The sequence below is a fragment of the Monodelphis domestica genome, chromosome 2, assembly GCF_027887165.1.
Source record: "Monodelphis domestica isolate mMonDom1 chromosome 2, mMonDom1.pri, whole genome shotgun sequence".
Lineage (NCBI taxonomy): Eukaryota > Metazoa > Chordata > Mammalia > Didelphimorphia > Didelphidae > Monodelphis > Monodelphis domestica.
The window spans coordinates 429832194-429851872 of NC_077228.1; the positions used below are offsets into that span (position 1 = coordinate 429832194).

The 19679-nt window shown below is 37.9% G+C and overlaps 1 protein-coding gene across 1 annotated transcript in view; it reads left to right on the plus strand.

Moving 5' to 3' along the window:
- Positions 1-8609: 8609 nt before the first annotated feature.
- Positions 8610-19679, plus strand: part of IYD (iodotyrosine deiodinase) — a 74623-nt gene continuing 63553 nt past the window's right edge. The window contains exon 1 of the mRNA XM_007484714.3: positions 8610-8754. Within this exon, the coding sequence (XP_007484776.1) occupies positions 8712-8754 (43 nt within the window). The 5' untranslated portion in view covers positions 8610-8711. The remainder of the gene's footprint in view (positions 8755-19679) is intronic.

Below are 19679 nucleotides of genomic sequence, written 5' to 3' on the forward strand. Positions count from 1 at the left end.
GCCCAGGCCAGCCTGTGATTTCAGAAGTTAAATGTCTCCTTGGCTTGAATTTCTCTTCATTGATAATGATAATTTATAGATCTGTAGAGTTTCCTAGAGAAAATGAAAGGTTAGGTGTCATTCCCATAGTCACATAGGTGGTGGTTTTCAGAGGTAGGCCTTGACCCCTGCTTTCAGTCCTTAAGTCCTTACCATTTTTTCCTTATGACAAGCTACTTCTTTGTCTATTTGTTCTAATTCAGTCATTTTCCACCTTTGTTTTCTTTAGTGTTAATGCTATTTCATACAATGTGCTAGTCACTATGTTAGAATCTAAATGTGGTCACTACTGTTGACAGAGAGAAAAGAATTTCTTTGGGAAATCTTAATAGATCTTTTCCATTTTTCATCTCTGTTGTTTTCCTTCTGTAAGAGAGGAAAGCAGATTCATCATGCTGGAAGACCAACTGGAGCTGGGGAAGGGAAGGAAGGACAGAGAATTCCGGTGAAAGAACTGAGGAGCTGAGAGAATACAAGCAGTTAACTCACTTCTCTTTGGGAAGCCCTTCAGAGAGGTTGGTCTGAGAGAACCTCTGAGTCATGGTCATCCTTCGGTGAATCCAGACCCCCTGAGTCCAGTGGAAGACAACAGGAGTGCATAGGACTTTGATATAAAGCCATCCATCCCAGGAAGATCTCTCTCCCTCTAAAGTAGTCCTTGAACTTAATACCATAGTTAGGACAGTTAGAAGTCAGGAAAGCTCTCACAATTGACCCCAGAGGGTCAGACAGGCAAAGCCTGACCCTGCAGGATTTGGGGAGAAGGGGTTCAATTGTTAATCCTTAGGGACTTCCTATTTCCCACTTTCCCATTACCTTATCCCACAATCTCACTTACCCTAACTTTTGTGTGATCCTCAAGAATAGCTATTTCTATAGATCAAGTGCCTGCTCATAATATTTAAGGAGAGGGACCAGAAGCTTTGGGGAGGAGAACTATATTTCCTTCCCAAGGAAGAAGAAGCAGTTCAGTTCTGGATTTCACTTCAACCCTGTCTCTCAAGAAATTATAGTCTATGAATCTGAAGACAGCCTGTCTGGGTTTACTAGGAAAAGAAAGAGGAGAAACAATCTGTCCCCTCTCTCCACCTTTTTGCTCCGTTCCATCTCCTCCACCCTCTAGTCCTGAATTAAGTGGTGGGGGACTTCATTTCTTCCCCTCCATTACACTTTGAATTTTATTCCTGACAAATCCTGGAACAATCTAGTTTTAGGTGGATCTCTTTCTTTTTCTTTTTTAAAAATTGAGTTCCAAATTCTTTCCTTCCTTCTCACCTTCCTCCTCTCCCTTCTCCCCAAGATAGTAAGCAGTCTGATAAATCTTTTTACAGATGTTATCATGTGTAAAGATTAAAATTTAGGGAAGACTGATAGAAATTAGTTTCTCTCTGCAATGAGTATTATATTTTAGAGGTTTATTAAAGGTTAAGGATTAAAGAAAATACAGAATAAGAAAGCACGTGTCTAGGCCTCTGGCTTAGACAACCTCACCTACATTATGAAAAAGAGCCTCCTCTGCTTGCAAGTGGAAACAGGAAAGAAAAAGAAGACCCCTCCGTGGGTGGAGACCCTTTAAATAATGAATTGCTCTCAGCCCAGGTGAGAATTCAGTGAGATTACAAAGCATTTTGGGGAAGTGGAGCAAGGACTTCTGGGGATTGAAGTCCTGGATTCAAGTCCATTTTTACACATGGAAAGTAGTTTTCTGTATTAGTCATTTTGTAGAAGGGATCTTTGAACAGAAAAATGAAAAAAAATGAATTAAAGTCTGTCTTGGTCTATATTCAGACTCTAATCTATGGAGATGGATACTATTTTTCATCATGAATCTTTGAGGTTGTCTTGGATCATTGTATTGCTGAGACTAGCTGGAGCATTCATACTTGCTCATCAACCAATATTGTTGTTACTTTATACAGTGTTCTGGTTCTGCTCACATCACTTTAAATCAGTTCTGTAAATCTTTCCAGGTTTTTCTGAAGTCATTCTGCTCATTCATTTTTTATAGTATAATAATATTCTATTGTAATCATATAACACAACTTTTCCAGCCAATGGACATCCCTTTAATGTTCAATTCTTTGCTAGCACAAAAAGAGGTATAATAAATGTTTTTATACAAAGAGGTCTTTCCCCCCCCCTATTTTGGATCTCTTTGGGATACAGACCTAATAGTGGTATTATTAGATCAAAGGGTATGTATGCACAGTTTTAGAGCCCTTTGGGCATAGTTCCAAATGACTCTCCAGAATGGTTGGATCAGATCATGACTCCACCAAAAGTGCATTAGTGTCTTTACAGGTGGATCTCTTACAAAGATTTCTATAAATGTGTTTTCCCCTCTACTTCATTTTATTGTGTTAGATATATAACTCATAATCTTCCTTTATCTTCTTCATAAGATCTTTTAAATAAAAAATTGATCTATCTTGCTTTTATATAACTTTCATTTCTAAATACTTCCCTTTTAATTCTCTGCCCCAACAGTGAGCCATTCCATATAATAAAGAATAAAAAAGGAAGAGAAAAAACTTTTTATAAAATCAAATGATATGTCGACCAAGCCTCTTGTCTGGGATTCATAGCAGATAGCAACCTGAACTATTCTTTGTTCTCTGTACCCAGCCATTGTGGTTTATGCTGGGTTCATTCCTAGAGAAGCGTAACAGCTAATTAGTATGATTAGATTTCCTATTCTTATATTCCTTGGCTCACTGACAAATCTTTATCACAGCATCTTGGGGAAAAGTTGCTAACTATAGTTAGTTATACCTGAGATTTATAAGGGGTTCTTCAGGAGGGACAGTCGGAGAGAAACAGAAATTGTACTCGATGTACAAACACAAATCAGTATGGGACAAATAGTTTATTCTCAAAATGAGAGAAATGTTAACTATGAGAAAACTAATAGTGTGCATTAATAAAATGATTTAAATAGAAGTCAGTAACAATCTATAACTGCTCTTGGAATCTGCCAGAAGGCTAGTAATTAAGGCTCAAAAGGACATGAAAGAGTTTGTTGGTTGGTTGGTTTTTGCCAATTCCTACTACCAGCCTGTCAGTGAAATAGCCAAATGGACCAATCCTTTTTACAATGGTTTCTACATTTGACAAAAAAGCTTCCTCTGCTATCAATACTGTTGCTCTGGAAGCACAGTAAGCCTGGGCTACCATTTAGCTCTGTTTGCTGATGGGACCTCTGGTGGGACTTCCAGGGAACTCACAAGTTTCCCAGAGCAAATGCCTCTCAGGGTCCTTGTTCTCCTAAGATGAGGAAAAAATAAATACAAAGGACTCCAAGGGCCCAAGCCTAATTGAATCCACACTGCATGTAGGGAGTAGAGGCAGGGTTGCCATGAAACTGGGGTTGAAAAAGTCTCAGTGTTTCCCTTATGCCCTACTGGAGTTACATCTTGCCAACTCTAAAGATAAAGTCAAAAGAACATCAGCTGGAAGCTGTCTCTTACTTTAATAGATGTATTACTTCCTTGCTGCCATTGTCATGGATTTAAGGGTACAACCAAAGAACCATTCAGGGGCTTTCATTATTTAAATGTCAAGTATTTTTAGCAAGGGGGCACTACATAGATGGAAGAAGGATCACAGCTTGCTTGACTGGAATTAGCCAGAGAATATCTACACATACTTTATTTCCACTACCCAAATATGATAATATATGCAATATTCTACACCATCTCTGCCAAGAAGGGAGGAAGGTACATTTCTTTTTTTCTTCTGGGGGGGGGGTATAACTTATTCTGCTTATTCCACTTTTTATTAGTTCATAGAAATCTTTCTATGCCTCTGAATTAATTTTTTTAAATACTTACCTTCCATCTTAGAATCAAGTGTGGATGGGTTCTAAGGCAGAGGAGTGGTAAAGGCTAGGTAATGAGGGTTAAGTGACTTGGACAGGGTCACACAGCTAGGAAGTGTCTGAGACCAAATTTGAACGCAGGACCTCTCATCTCTGGGCCTGGGTCTCAATCCACAGAGCCACCCAGCTGCCTCCATGTCTCTTCATTCTTAATACTCATTCCCTATGGCATCATGATATTCTAATACATTCCTATGTTACAATTCATTTACCCATTCTGTAATTAATCAATCAAAAGGCATTTATTTATTAAGTGCTTATAATATGGGCCAACCACTATTTGTGGTTCTAAAGATTAAATATACAAGTGAAAAAAAGCCTCTCAAAGACTAGAAAGGAGAGATAACAAGTACATATAGAAATAGAAGGTGATTTGAAGAGGGAGTGTACTTGCAGGAGGGGAATTGGAAAAGGTCTCATACACGTGGTAATTTCTGACATGAACCTTGAAGGAAATTAGGGATTTGGAGGTGAGGAGGGTATATGTTCCAGACATGGAAGAAAAGTCAATGATAGGCAAGAAATGGAGCACTGTTCGTGACTGACGTTATTAACTAGTTTTGGTTGTATCTGACTCTTCATGACCCCATTTGGAGTGGTTTGCTATTTCCTTCTCCAGCTCATTTTACAGATGAGAAACTGAGGCAAACAGGGTGAAGTGACTTGCCTAGGATCACAGAGCTAGTAAGTGTCTGAGGCCAGGTTTGAAATTGGGAAGATGAGCCTTCTTAACTCCAGGTCTGGCATTCCCTCCACTGTGCCCCCTAGCTCCCCTGGGTCTTGTTGTTCATCTATCATTTTCAAAGAGGACCAGGGACATCTTGGGGGTCATGTCTTGACTGGCAGGTAAATTGGATTTAAGTGAGGTAGAGTTGCACAGTCATCAGCCTCATGCTCTCTTCCAGTCATCAAAGTCCAATGGCAAGTCAGGATGATTATTGATGGCTCCGGTTGAAGTGGATGCCCTTGGCATCTTCCATGTCAGAGCAAACTCTAAGTTATCCACAGTGCTGGCTTCAGCAGCCTTCTTGGCTGTGAAGTCTTTACATGCTTGGGGGTAGATATCCCTCCAACTCACTAACAGATTTGAGAACTATCCCCCAAGATGATTTTACCCAGGTGTGACTACTATGCGTGCTAAAGCTTTTGGAGCCACAGGTGAGAGTTGGACACTAAAGGTAGCTGAAGAGTCCTAAAAATGGCTCAGCAGGCCCTTGAATCAGAGGTGCTAGTTCTTTCTGCACATCTCTCTGATACCCTTGGCATCAGGAATAACAAGAAGGCTTTTTTTTTTACTTGGCAGAAAAGGGCATAAAGTACAAGAAGGTTAGAAAGGTATATGGAGTACCAGACTATGAAGGATTTCAAGTGGCAACATTGGAGTTTATATTTTATTCTGGAGGCAATAGAGAGTTATTAGAAAACATGTTGCTATGTATATATTGGAACTTTCTGTCTTTGACCTCCTTGGGTGCTCTGTCTATTATTAGAAATCACCCTCCATAAAATCTTTTTTAAAAGCTTATATTCTAAGCCAGAGTGGCTGACTTATCTTTCCTCTTGCGCAGGAGATCAACTCTGCTGGCTGGGATTGGTCCTCTCAGTGCATGGCATACAGTAAACAGTTAATAAGTGTTTTTCATACATTCATCTAATTTTGATGATATATTTGCATAGGTTAAACTTTCCTAGGAAATGACAATAGCTTGGGTCAATATCTCTTTGATTTATTTCCCATTTGGAATTACCAACAGTTCATTTAAATAGGTCAAGGTAGAATTGCCTCAATGGCATGCCATATATTTACATCTTTAATCTCCTACTTTGGTATTGCCTTTGGTCTTTGTTTTATAAGCAAATCATCAGGTTATACATCAAACAATCACTCAGAAATGACTCTTACATTGCCAACTATTTTTCCTGATTTAAAATGTAATCTATTTCACTTTTTATTATGGTATTTGGTGATTATTGTGTCCAGTGCTTCTTGACCTTTTTTTTTTCTTCACACCCTTACCTTCTGCCTTGGCTCTAAGGCAGAAGAGTGGCAAGGGCTAAGGAATTGGGGTTAAGTGACTTGCCCAGGGTCACACAGCTGGGAAGAGTCTGAGGCCAGATTTGAATTTAGGACCTCCTGTCTCTAGGCCTGGTTCTCAATCCAGCTGTCCCCTTGACCTTATTGAAGAAAGAATTTATGATATAATGATGCCTCTGTGTTATCCTATAAGTCACCGGAGTCTATCATTTGAAATTTTGAAGTATGTTATCTATATTTTCCCCATTCTTCCCTAAACAGATCTTTATATATGTTAGACTATTGACATATGTACTCATTTAATTTGTAAGATCTTATTAGGTTCCTTATAGAATTTTCTACTTCCTTATCCTCTGCCAAAAAAAAAAAGTAGGTATGTAAGATGCAATTAATAATAACAAGTGATATTTTGAGCAAATGTTTATCACAGGTACTGTATATGAGATCGATCAAGTGACTCATGAAATGATGTTTCATGTACCACTGAGACATCTCTTGAAACTAATAAAAGGGATTATTACCCCCATATTATAGATGGGGAAATAAAGGCTTAGATAAATCATATGATTTGTTCATACTCATACATCTATTAAGGGCTGGATTCTAGATATTAAGACCAGGATTCTTTCCTCTACACCATTACCCCTTTAGTAGTTCATAATTCGCTAAGTAGGAATATAGTTCTATCTAGTTTTTACTGCTTTGGGCTGTGTTTTTTTAAAGTGTTTGATTATATTTATTTTCTCTGTCAAAGGACTTCTTTTTAAAATACTGGATTATCCCTTGGTTTATTTCATAATTTTTCTGTAATTCTTTTGGAGAGAAAACAAAAAACAGACACCAAACTCTCTTCTGAAATAATCTTCCTCTTCCTGTCTTCTCTAACCTGGTTATGTGGAGGATATGGGATTTGCTATTTAAATGTGTGCTAATTTTCTTGGTAATAGTTCAGAAAATATAAAAAAAAAATCTAGCCCAGTAGGAGAGAGGCAATTCAACTGGCTCTCTAGCTCCAGGTCCCATTATGGGGTCTAGCTCCTCCAAAAATTGGAATTAGATTAGGACTAAGGTGCCAGAATGTTGGGGGATTAAAAGTATTGATTACATCTCCTTTATCCATTAGAAAGGCTAATAATTTCTAAAGCTGTAAAATAAAAATATGGCAACAATAGCATATTATTTTTAAGAAGTATTTAAACTATACTGGAAAATAAAAATGGAGGCAACTAGTTGTCTCAATGGATAGAGCACTAGGTGTGGAGTCAGGAAGACCTGACTTCTAATTCAGTCTCAGACACTAGTTGTGTGACCTTGGGCCAGCCACTTAACATCTGTTTGTCTTAATCCACTGGAAAATGAAATAACAAACCACTCCAGTTTCTTTACCAAGAAAACCTGATGGACAGGATTGGTATGCGATGGCCTATTGGGTTCTGGGAAGAGTGGGACAGGACTGAACAGCAAGGAGAAAATAATAACCTGAGTCCATTTCTTTCATGTACTTCCCATTTTGGGCATCAACAGTTTGTTGATGGTCATTAGAGTTGTCTCAATTGTATGCCAAATAATCTAATTTTCATGCTTGCTTTTACTTTGGTATTTATTTTGAGCTTTGCTTTTAAAAATAACTATCAATATCTATGAAGATAGGTGATTCAGAAATGGCTCCTAGAAATGTCAACTAGATGTTTCCTGTCTTTCAAAAGGGAATCCATTTTATTGCTTTAACGTATGGCTTTCAGGTTTGTAAAGTTCTTTTAAAAACGACCTCCTTTTAACTTCACAACAACTCTGGGAGGTAGGTGCTATTATTATCCTATGTTTACAAATTGGAAAATTGAGGCAGATAGTGACTTGCTCAGTCACAGGACCAGTAAGTATCTGAGGCTAGAGAATTTAGGACTTCCTGACTCCAGATCCAGTGTTGTAGCTTGGCAGGGTTTCCTAAACTGAGGTCTGTGAATAACATACATAAAATTATATTTCAGTGAAATTGGTTTCCTTTGCAATTCTTTGTATTTTATCTTATGTATATAAAACCATCACTCTGGGGTCTCTATAGACTTCCCAGACCCTCAGAAGGTACACAACACAAAAAAGGTTAGGAACTCGTGATGGATGGCTTTGTTACTACCTTACTGTGGTCTTGAGAAAATCATTGTCTTTTACAGCGGAACTCCAATCTCTCCTTACTCCCTAGCTGAGCTCTCCAGAGTCCCCGAGATATTAACAGGAAATGTAATTAGAGAATAGAAACTCTCACCCTGCAGCTGTTTGTTGTTATTTGTTTATTTTATTCTAAATTCTGCTTCTTGGCAGAGGAGGAAGCAAATTTATTACAGTATATCTCCGCTTTTTCATTTTGAAAATGTTTCCCTATATGCGCAGATCTTCCATTTCCTCAGAAGGTAGGCACCGAGCCAAAGGTGCCGCAATTGCCATTCTTAGAATTAACAATGGCACCCTGGGGCTCGCTGGTTTCCAGGTGAATGCAGCAACCTCTGTGGCCAATAAGATGCAAACAATAAAGAAAAAGGACCGAGACTAAAACAAAGCTAATGAGACAAGCCTGGTGATTGGTTGGAAGAGGAATTGTGAAAATGAGAACGGTGCTGTGAGTGGAAAGATATGGGAGGATCTCGCCTTGGGAGCGCCTTGGCTGGGCTTCTGGCATTCCACAGACGCAATTGAAAACTGGACCAGTTCTCTGCCGCCTAGGTCACACCATCTCCCAGGGCCTGCCCACAGGATTGTGTTCTGATGACCAGGAGGTTCCGGGAGCCGATGCTCATCTCGCATAACGGTATCTCAGCATTTTCGAGGGGGCTGCTGCGCAGCTCTCTTACACGGTGCTTTCCAATTTTCCAATTACAGTTGTTCCCATGGGAACTCTGGTCGGCTGTTACTACTTCTGGTTATTAACTTTTCTTTGAAGGTTACAAAGAAGTAGGACGGGATTTACATTCTCTCTCTCTCAAGAACACTTTTTCTGGCTAATTGTTTGTTTCCACATCTTAAACTTTTAAATAGAGCAGAAACCGGCTGCCCAATTTTTCTTCTTTGTAACCTCCTATTTAAAAACAACAAAACCCGGAACAAACCAAACAAAATCGGCCTGAGAATTAAGTGCTGGAAGTTTTTTTTTTTAATTTTATCAAGCATTATGCTTCATTTTCATCCTCTCATCTCAATGTTTTTTGAAAACAGCTTTAAGTTCTAGCATTCAACTTAATTCAATTCAGCAACCATTTATTAAGCAACAGGAATACAATGAAAAAAATAAGATCCTGATCTCAAAGAGTTTATATTGTAAGGAGGTGGGGGAGGCCGACTAGTAGTAAAATATTTGCAAAATCAATGCAAAGTAATTGGGGCTGGGAAGATACTTAGGACTCCCACATGAGGACAGGCTTCTAATAAAAGATGACACTTGAAGGCAGGGGGTTCGACGAGGTGGAGAGAGAGGGATACTCTATCCAAAGGCAAGGAGGAAAAAGATTGAATGTTCCCAGTGAAGAACACTTAGTACACTTCAATTTCATCACTTTATGTTTATAGTGTAGAGTAGAGAGAAATTATTACTTTGGGGATGGGGTTTAATGATGAAAAACTTCACCCACCAAATCTTAAAGAGGTTAAGATGCACATTGATGGAGGGAATCCTCCCACCAATGAAACTTTGGAAGTATTTAATTGTGAGAATAACACAATCAACAAAATGGCTTATAGCAGTGATGGTAAACCTTTTAGACACCGTCTCCCTCCCCGCCCCCCCCCCCAGTAGTACTACATGGGGAGGGGAAGCTTACCCCACACAAGGGAGGAAGAAAGTGCTCCCATTGGGCTGCTGGGCAGAAGGGTGGGTGAAGTGAGGAGGGATGGGGAGGGGGAAGGGAGCAGCTCTGTTGGAGTTCCTCTGCCTTTATAGTTATGTACTCTGGCTTGTGCCCACAATGAGGCTCTGCATATCCTCTTTGATATTTGTGCCATAGGTTCACCTTATAGTGTTCAAAAGTCCACCTTGGCATAGTCAGCATGATTTAGTGGAAAGAGCATTAATATGGGTACAAGAGACAGATACTCTGGATTTGATTCCTGGCTCTGGTTCTGTCTACTCATGTGACGTTGGGCAAATCACTTAATCTCTCTGGACATCAGATTCTTCATAAAGGGGGGTTGGGCAAAGGGTCTGTGATGTCAAACAATTTTTGTAGTAATACAGAACTTTTCATTTCTAATAGGGTAAATATTGATAACTTTAACTGACATAAAAGCTAGGGATAGGTCTTCAATAATTCTTAAGCGTGTAAAAGGGTCTTGTAACCAAAAAGTATGAGAATTACTGGACTAGATAATTTCTAAAGTCCCTTCTTGCTTTAGTATTCTATGACTACTCTTTTCCTTCTTGGTTGCTTCTGAGAACCAAATGACTTCATAGGTCAATTACCAAAATCTATGGTGTGTTGAAACCTCTGGTGTGAGTGCTTGCTTTCCAAGGCTGCTTATCCAGGTTTGATGTCCATTTTTACCTAACTCTCCCCTGTGACTCCAAGAAGCAGTAGTGTAGGTAATGGCCACACACAGGTAAAATCATTTCTGTAGACAGACTGAGGGTAACTGACAGGTCTTAAATCCATCAGTGAGTTAGGGGAAAATCTATCCCATGTGTCTGAAGATGTCTCCCATGGAAATGGGAAGATGAAAATAATGTGTTCCAATAGCCATGAAAGTGGCTGAAGTACTTGCTCTCTAGCATTTAGAGCTTGGTCAGACATCAAAGATACCAAGATCATCCACAGCATTCATTCTGCCTTTTACCCTGCCCCTGGACTTGGATGATTCTAGAAATGAGAATGAGGCTGATGACTTTGTTCAACTCTGCCTTATTTAAATAAAATTCATATGTAAGTGAAGGTATCACCCCTATGATGTCACTGGTCTTTTTCAAAATGAAAGACAAACAATGACCAAAACAAAAAAAAAAAGAATTGTAGAAATTGAAAACTATCTATATAAGTATGACATTCTATCGTAAGCTCCTTGAGGACAAGGGATCATCTTTTGCCCCCTTTTTTACATCCCTGGCACTTAGCACACAGTAGGTGCTTCATAAATATTATTGAATCGAATCATACTAAAGTGGAACTTGGTCTGAAAAAGGTAGAATTTTTGCCGGGGGGAGGTGGGGAGCAATAGCACTAATATCTGTGTAAATTCTTTGCTCCATTTATTCTCTCTATCTTCTACTTCTACTAGCATGCTTAAGAAGTTTTTCTTCCTTCCTTTGACCTCAGAGATACAGATGGGGAAAGAAATCCAAATATAGCACAAAGAAAATTTGTGCTCTCTATAAAAATAGCATTCCTGCTTTTTTTTTTTTGCATATATTTGGGGCAACCAATGATTATTGCTTAAAAAAGGTACTAAACCTTATTATGTAGGTAGTTTGCAAGAGCAGATTCCATCTTGTACAATTTAAAGATAGGTGAAACAAGGTTATAGAGGGAATGTGGACTGTAGTCCTCAGGTAAAATATTAGAAATTATATGAATGAGTGATTAGTGGACCATGGCTACAGCAGGGTTTTAAGCCTTTATGGTAAGAGTTGGTTCAGATTTACTTATGATATAATTGTAAAATGGCATTGGTCAAGATATCTCTAAAACAGTATATTTGCACAGCAGTCATACACTGGTTAGGATATCCTGGAAAGATGCCAACTTTATCAGGACTCAGATTCACTTGAGAGGTCTCATTGAAATGCCTGATCAGCATTGTTCCAGTAGAATAAGTTTAAATTCTAGACTTTTCTGTTGTAGCTCAAGAGGCTACAATTGAAGTTCTTTCTCTGACCACTCTAGCTCAAACTCTTCTGACATAATATTAATTAACTTTTAATCCCCAGAAGTTTCTCTCCTTGGATACTTTGTCCATAGAATCATAGAGCATAACTTCCTAACAATAACAGCTGTGAAAAAACAATGGTGGAAATAGCAATAATAACCACAAAAATGAAATTTATATAGCATTTTAGGATTTGCAAAGCACTTTTCAAATACTACTTACATAATTCTCACAGGAACCTTGGAATATAGGTGTAATTATTATCCCCTCCCCCATTTTTCAGATGAGGAAACTAAGGCAGATTGAGATTAAGTAATTTGCCCAGGGTCACACAGCTGGTATGTCAGTCAGTCAACTGATAAACAATTATGAAGCACCTACTATATGCTAGGCACTAGGGATACAACTAGAGGCAAAAGACAATCCCTACCCTCCAGGATCTTGGAAGGCTGCATGAAAACAAATATATACAAAGCAAGCCATACACAGGATATGTATGAAATAATTAACAGATGGAAAATACTAGAATTAATAGAGTTTGGGAAAAGCTTCCTATAAAAGATGTGATATTAGTTGAGACTGAAAGGAAGCCAGGGAAGTCAGTAGGTAGAGTTAAGAGAAAATTTTCAGGCTTGGGGGAATAGCCAGAAAAAGTGTCCAGAGTCAAGAGATGGAATGTTTTGTTTGTGGAACAGCCTGAAGGCCAGTATAACTGGTTTGAAGAGTATGTGGTTGTGTGTGAGTAAAGTATAAGAAGATTGGAGAAGTAGGATAGGGCTGGGTGATGCATCGATTTTGGTGCCAAACAGAGCATTGATCCTGGAGGTGATAGGGAGCCACTGGAGTTTATTGAGCAGAAGAGTGACATGACCTGACCTAAACTTTAGGAAAATTACTTTAGAAGTTGAATGAAGGCTATGTTGGGATAGGGAGAGACTTGAGGCAGGCAGGCCCACCACTGTATATATAGAAGCAAAGTCTGGATGATTACATGTTGGGAAAATTATTGAAGGGATTCTTGGTCAGGTGTTGGCTGGGCTGAGTGACCATTAAGGTCCCTCTTGATGGTGATGTTCTATTATTCTGAGAAACTAAGACTGCATCTTTATTTAGATTACATGGTCCAGGCAGATGATAAAGATCACAACAGCTCTGAGAAGAACTTTTGTTATCAAACTGGCCCATAACTCTAGAGCTGAAGTCAAAGAGATGCTTTGTTACAGTAGAATCATAAAGGAAAAATTCCAGTTTGTCCTTAAATACCATTTGCAGTTTGTTTCTATCATTCTTGCAAAAAATTATTAGAGTAAAAACTTAAAAAAAATTATTTATTTAGAATATTTTTCCATGGTTCCATGATTCATGAGTTTTCCTGCCCCCTCCTGGAGTTGACAAGTAATTTCACTGGATTATTCTATGTTATTTATATTTGCAATAAAATGGTTTTTTAAAGACATTAATAAAGAAGACAGTTTTCCTCCATTTAAATTTTTCATTAGAGGAGACAAAATAAGAAGTCTTGGAAATCCCAGGTATTGAAGGAAGGCTGAGGTATAAGGAAAGTCCATTTCAGGGAAAAAGGGCAGATCAACTAAGTGACTCAGTGAATTGAGAGCCAAGAGTAGATTGAGGAGGTCCTAGGTTGAAATCTGGTCTCAGACATTTCTTTACTGTGAGACCCTGGACAAATCACTTGACTTCCATTTTCAAGCCCTTACTGCTTTTGTGCTTTGGAAACATACACCACAGTATTGAATCTAATATGGAAGGTAAGGGTTTAAAAAAAAGAAAGAAAAGAGGTCCAGATATAGAATCAGAAGACCTGTAATAAAATAGCAGCTCTGGCACTTGAGAACTTTGAAGAAATCTCTTAACTAAATGAACTTCTTTTTCTTCATCTGTAAAAATGAGGGCATTGAATTAGATGATCTCTAAGGTCACTCCAGCTCAATTTATGTCCCTTTGCATAGAGACAAAAATACAGTACTGGCAGAAGTCTGAATCTAAAACAGGATTCAGAAACATTCAAATACGATCCAGTACTTCTAAGTACCTATATTGTGCAGGCTATATTTTAGCTACCAAAAGAATTATAACATTTAATGAAAGGCAGTTGCTAGTTCTGTAAGGAATTCTCTCTCTCTCTCTCTCTTTCATCTCTCTCTTATCTCTATCTTCATCTCTCACCTCTCTTTCTTATCTCTTTTTCTCTCTCCTCTCTCTTATCTTTCTTATCCCTCTTTCTCTTATCTCTTTCTCTTATCTCTCTTATCTCATAACTCTCGTGGCTCTTGTCTATCTTATCTCTTATCTTTCTTATCCTTTTCTATCTCCCCTATATCTCTTTTATCTCTCTCTAGTATCTCGCTCTCTTATCTCTCTCTCCCTCTCTCAGTCTCTGTCTTTCCCCCCTCCTCTTCTCTCTCTCATTGTTTCCTTGTTCTCTTTCTCCATTTCTCTCTCTGTCTCTCTTTAGGTGTCTCTTTTGTCTCTCATGACTTCTATCTCTACCTTTCTCTCTGTATGTCTCTTTTTTCTATTTCTGTCTCACTGTCTCTATCTCTTTCTGTGTCTGTGGGGCCTCCCCCTGCCCCACTCCTATGGAACTTCATTAATGACAATTTCACTCTCTACTCTTTTGGCAGTTATTAACAGTATTGTTGGAGGCATACTCTCTGACTTCATTGTTCTCTCCAGATGAATGGACAATGTTGTTTAACCTTATTTTTTAATACTAAGAACTATTTTGTTTGAGCAAAGTCATTATGTACCATAAATAATTATGTAAAGTAAAATCATGCAAGTAAATTAAAATTAATATTTAATCAGTCTTGAACCTATAAGAAAATAGTTTCACAAGGATTAAATATTTTTTCAGCAAGAATGGCCTATATTAATATATAATCTCACACATAAAATGGTTATCTATGAATTCTCTTCTCCAAGAAGTATCTGTTTGCATCAGGTGCTAGGCATTACTGTGATTTCTGTGATTAAACTGATCCAGTCTACCTGTTCCAAATAATAGCATCATTAAAGTGTCTGAAACATGAAAAAAAATTGCTCTTGACTATAGGTTCTGAAAAGCCAAGTTCTACTCAAACTCTTAGTCTTAGTTTCAGTTATCCTAGAGATGTAGAAATAGGTTTAAACTACATTTATGCCTTTCCTATCACCTTTGCAAGGTAAATTGGTACAGTAGGAAGGACACTGGAGCTGGCATCAGAATCTTTGAATAAAATCTTAGACCCAGACTAAGAGGAAGAAAATATTAATAATTAAGATTCAAATGATGATTTTCCCATTTACTTACTCCCTATGGGACCTTGGCCAATTCCCCAATCTTGTCCCCAGTTTTTTTTTTTTTAAACCCTTACCTTCTGTCTTGGAGCCAATACTGTGTATTGGCTCCAAGGCAGAAGAGTGGTAAGGGCTAGGCAATGGGGGTTAAGTGACTTGCCCAGGGTCACACAGCTGGGATGTGTCTGAGGCCAGATTTGAACCTAGGACCTCCCATCTCTAGGCCTGGCTCTCAATCCACTGAGCCACCCAGCTGCCCCTGTCCCCAGTTTTTTAAACCTTGAAATGAGAAGTTTGAACAAGAGGATATCAGAGGTGGTGAGAAAAGTGTGTAGTGCTTTTTATTTTTTAAATATATGTATTATAGTATGTGTTTTGTATATGTATATGTTTTGTATGTGATTTGGGTTTTTGTTTTAAAAGAACTGTGGGAGTAGAAACAGAAAAAAACAACAACTGCTTGATCACATGGGTTGATGAGATATGATTGGGGATGCAGACTCTAAATGATGACCCTAGTACAAATATTAATAATATGGAAATAGGACTTGATCAAGGACACGTGTAAAACCCAGTGGAATCGTTCATTGTCTATTGGAGGGAGTGTGAGGAGAGGGAAAAAGCATGAATCATGTAACCATGGAAAAATCTTCTAAATTAATTAAATATATAAACTTAAAAAATAAATAAAAGTCTGTTCTATTGCAAAAATAATCAAGTGGAACTAGGTTTAGAGTGATGATACATGTAAAACCCAGTGGAATTGCTTGTCCACTCCAGGAGGAGGGAGAGGAAACAACATCAGTCATGTAACTTTGCAAAACTTTGTGTAAATTTGTTACTGGAATAAATAAAAAGTAAAAAAAAAATACCTTCTATTTTAGAATTAGTACTATTGGTTCCAAGCCAAAAGAACATAAGGGCATAGCAATTGAGGTTAAGTTGTTTGCCCAAGGTCACACAGCTAGGAAGTGTCTGAAGCCTGATTTGAACTCAGATCCTTTTGTCTCCAAGCTTCCTCTCTATCTACTGAGCCACCTAGCTACCCCATGTGGTGCTTCTAAAGAACCAGGTGAGGAGTCAAGAAGATCTGAAAGAAGATTTGCCTCCCACACAGGTGATGTGCAAGTCACCTAACCTCCTAGCCCCCTCCCCCCCAACTAAGAGTATACCTTGTAGAGCAGCTGCTGACCTGTACCAATAGAGGGGTTTTTCTCATCAAGGCAGAAGTTCCTGATGTTAATAAAATCACAAACCTAGTCCAAGAAAAAAAATAGTGTATTTTACAATTTGTTTTAAAAAATTATAATGGTTTTCAATTTTGCTTGAATAAATAAGCCAAGAAAGTTATTTGCATAGATTGTTTTCTAAAAAGTGGGGGATGCATGGCCATTTTTAAGAAATAAAGAAGTCAAGCATTGCTACACCAAGTTTGGAAACCCCTTAGAGTAACAAGCACACAGACATTTCTCTTGTTTAATATAAAAGGCCATTCATAGAGTTGAAATGCATGATCTGCAAGACTCTGTCTCTTTCCGACTCTAGCTGCTTTAGATGCTTTTAATAGGAAATTACATAGCCCAGATTTCTTTTTTCCCATGACCTTTTCATTCATCCCCCCACACCAACATACTAAAACAAGGCTAGTAAGTATCTAAGGTTACAGGTGGGGGATGCATAATTCACCCTCTAAAACAATGGCAGAGGTCTAAGAAAGAAATAAAAATTAGAGGAATATAAAGGAAGAGAAATCGCCTCTTCTCACTGTTCAGTGACACAATGAAATATCATAAAATAATTTAATTATCTCATTTCTTTAAATATCTAGAACCGGAGCAGTAACTATGGTAGGGCAGCTTGGACTTTGTTCAGGTGCTAATATCTGGAGATTACCATTTGGTGTGTACCAGAACCAGCTCATACTGACCAATATAACATTTGTATGCCTCATAAATGGGCTACAAATTACTTTATTGTTTTGTTGATTGTCTACATTTAAGGCAATTTGGGAGAAAATGTTAATTATATAAATTAAACTTAAAAGTGTGTCATGAGTTTTGGAAAACTTGTAGTTAAACATTTACCAGCACATCCCTGTTGTCATTCTGACACTTCATGCCTTATGCCTCTGACCTCTGCAACTTTTCTTACTGTTAAAAAATGCCCCTTCATTCTAGATCTTTCTCTCTCATTCCTTGTGCCTTCTGTTGCATTCTCCCAAAGATGTCAAATTTTTTAGCATTCTCACCTGGTTCTCTCACACCCTCAGACTCAGCAATAGGGGGAGGAGTTGGTTGACAATCAAACTTTCCCTTTGCCCTTGGTCATTAATCCATTCCATCTGATAGAGAGCATTATTGTTGTCATATATGAGAATTCAGTTTACTATCCATCTTTTCCAATAAATTAATGTCTGGCTCTCAATATTCTTTTTCACCATAATCTGATCTTGACCCTTCACTACTTCTCTTTAAACATCTTGGATTTCCAGTTTTTCATTCTCCAAGCACAAAATTGGTCAAATTCTTGTAACCCTCATCCCTACATATAAATGTTGGCTTTTCTTTGTTATATCCACTATAACTTAATTTTTTCCCCTTAATCCCCTGGGCTGGGTGGCTTCAGGGATCTCAATTTTCTTGACCCTTTTGGGGTCTTGGACCCCTTTGGCAATCTGATGAAGCCTACATACTCTTTTAAAAATGACTATATATATAATGTATGTATATATATGCATATATATAAAATATATAGTTTTACAAAGAAAACAAATTATGGGATGTATTCTCTAATGGGTTAATTCTAAAAGTTCAAACTTAAACTTGTAACAGCCAGGAAGGATGCAGTGCTTCAAACACTAGACTACTACTGAGGCAGTGAGCAGTATGAGAAGAGTATGAGTAGAAATTGGCAGACTGCTGAGGTGGTCTTCTATCCTTTTTTCACTAAGAATTATGGTGTGATACCTAGTTTCATTTCTCTTCTCATTCTTATCCTTTTAATTGAAACCACTGGATACCACTTTTGTTGATTTGAGGTGGTAAGCGGGAGGTGAAGGTGGGAGTGAGTCTAGGTTACTTCTTATTTCATTACTGTGAATTTCGTTTATATTAGTTAATTTTTGGTCCACTCTTTTAAGCAAGTACCATCTCTTTCTCCTCCTACCTTACCCCAGCTCTGCTCACCTACTGAACCTTTGATGGTGGACATTAGGTCTGGATATGTCTAGTAATAAATTCAGATATCAACAAAGGCATCTAATTGATACAGTAAATTTAACACTACACCTAGTGTCAGTAAAACTGGAGTTCAAATCCAATCTCACACACTTACTGGCTGTTTGACACTAGCCAACTCACTTAGCCTACTTTTTGTCTCAGCTTCCTTATTTGTAAAAATGGGAAAATAATAATACCTATCTCCCAGGATTGCTGTGAGGATCAGATAAGATATTTGTAAAATTCTTTATAAATTTTAATTTAAAAATTTTAAGTTAAATTTTATTTCAATTACATGTATAAATATTTTTCGACAATTGTTTTTTGACATTTTGAGATTAAAATTCTCTCCCTTTTCCCTTTCCCCCTTCCAGAGGTGGTAAATCATCTGATATATATTATACCAGTGCTTTCATGAAATATGTATTTGCATATTCCCCATATCATGATTGAAGACACATACCACATAAACAATACAAAAAATTCATGAAGGAAATAAAGTGAAGGATGGCATGCTTTGATCTGCAATCAGATCCCAACAGTTCCTTCTTGGTGTGGGTAGTATTTTTATTTTTTATCATGAACTCCTTAGGTTACCTTGGATCCCTAATTTGTTGATAATAGTTGACTCCTTCACAGTTGATCATCATACAATATTTCTGTTACTATATACACTGTCCTCCTGGTTCTGCTCACTTCACTTTGTATCAGTTCATGTAAGTGTTTCCAATTTTTTTCCGAACTCATCCTGTTCACCATTTCTTATAGTGCTGTAGTTTTTCATTACAACCATATACCACAGCTTGTTCAGCCATTCCCCAACTAATGGACACTTCCTCAGTTTATAAATTTTTCTATGAAAAGATCAGCTAAAAATATTTTTAAACAAGTAGGTCCTTTCCCCCTATCCTTGATCTCTTTGGGATATAGCTTCTGTCGTGGTATTTCTGGGTCAAAGGGTGTGCATAGTTTTATGGCCCTTTAGGCATGGTTCCAAATTTCTGCAAACTATAAAACACGATGTAAATGCTAGCTGTTATTATTAACAAAGAAGCCTCAGAGTGTGGCTCCACTGAGAAGAGCTAAAGACATGGATTTTACAGATGTGATATTATCAGCAAGTTTGTTGGCCAGAAGCCAATATAGCTCTTATTAATTGTCAATGGCCAGAAAATCCAGGCCTCTGCATGGCAACACAAAGATGAACAGGGCAATGTGGAAAGAAGAAAAATAAAGACTGAGACAATGGATATCAGAAATGTTGAATGAGAATAGGAGGTAGAAAGTGGTTATGAGGAATGAACATATATTCTGAATTTGGAATCAGAAAACCTGGCTATATTCATGTATAATCTTGGGCAAGTCA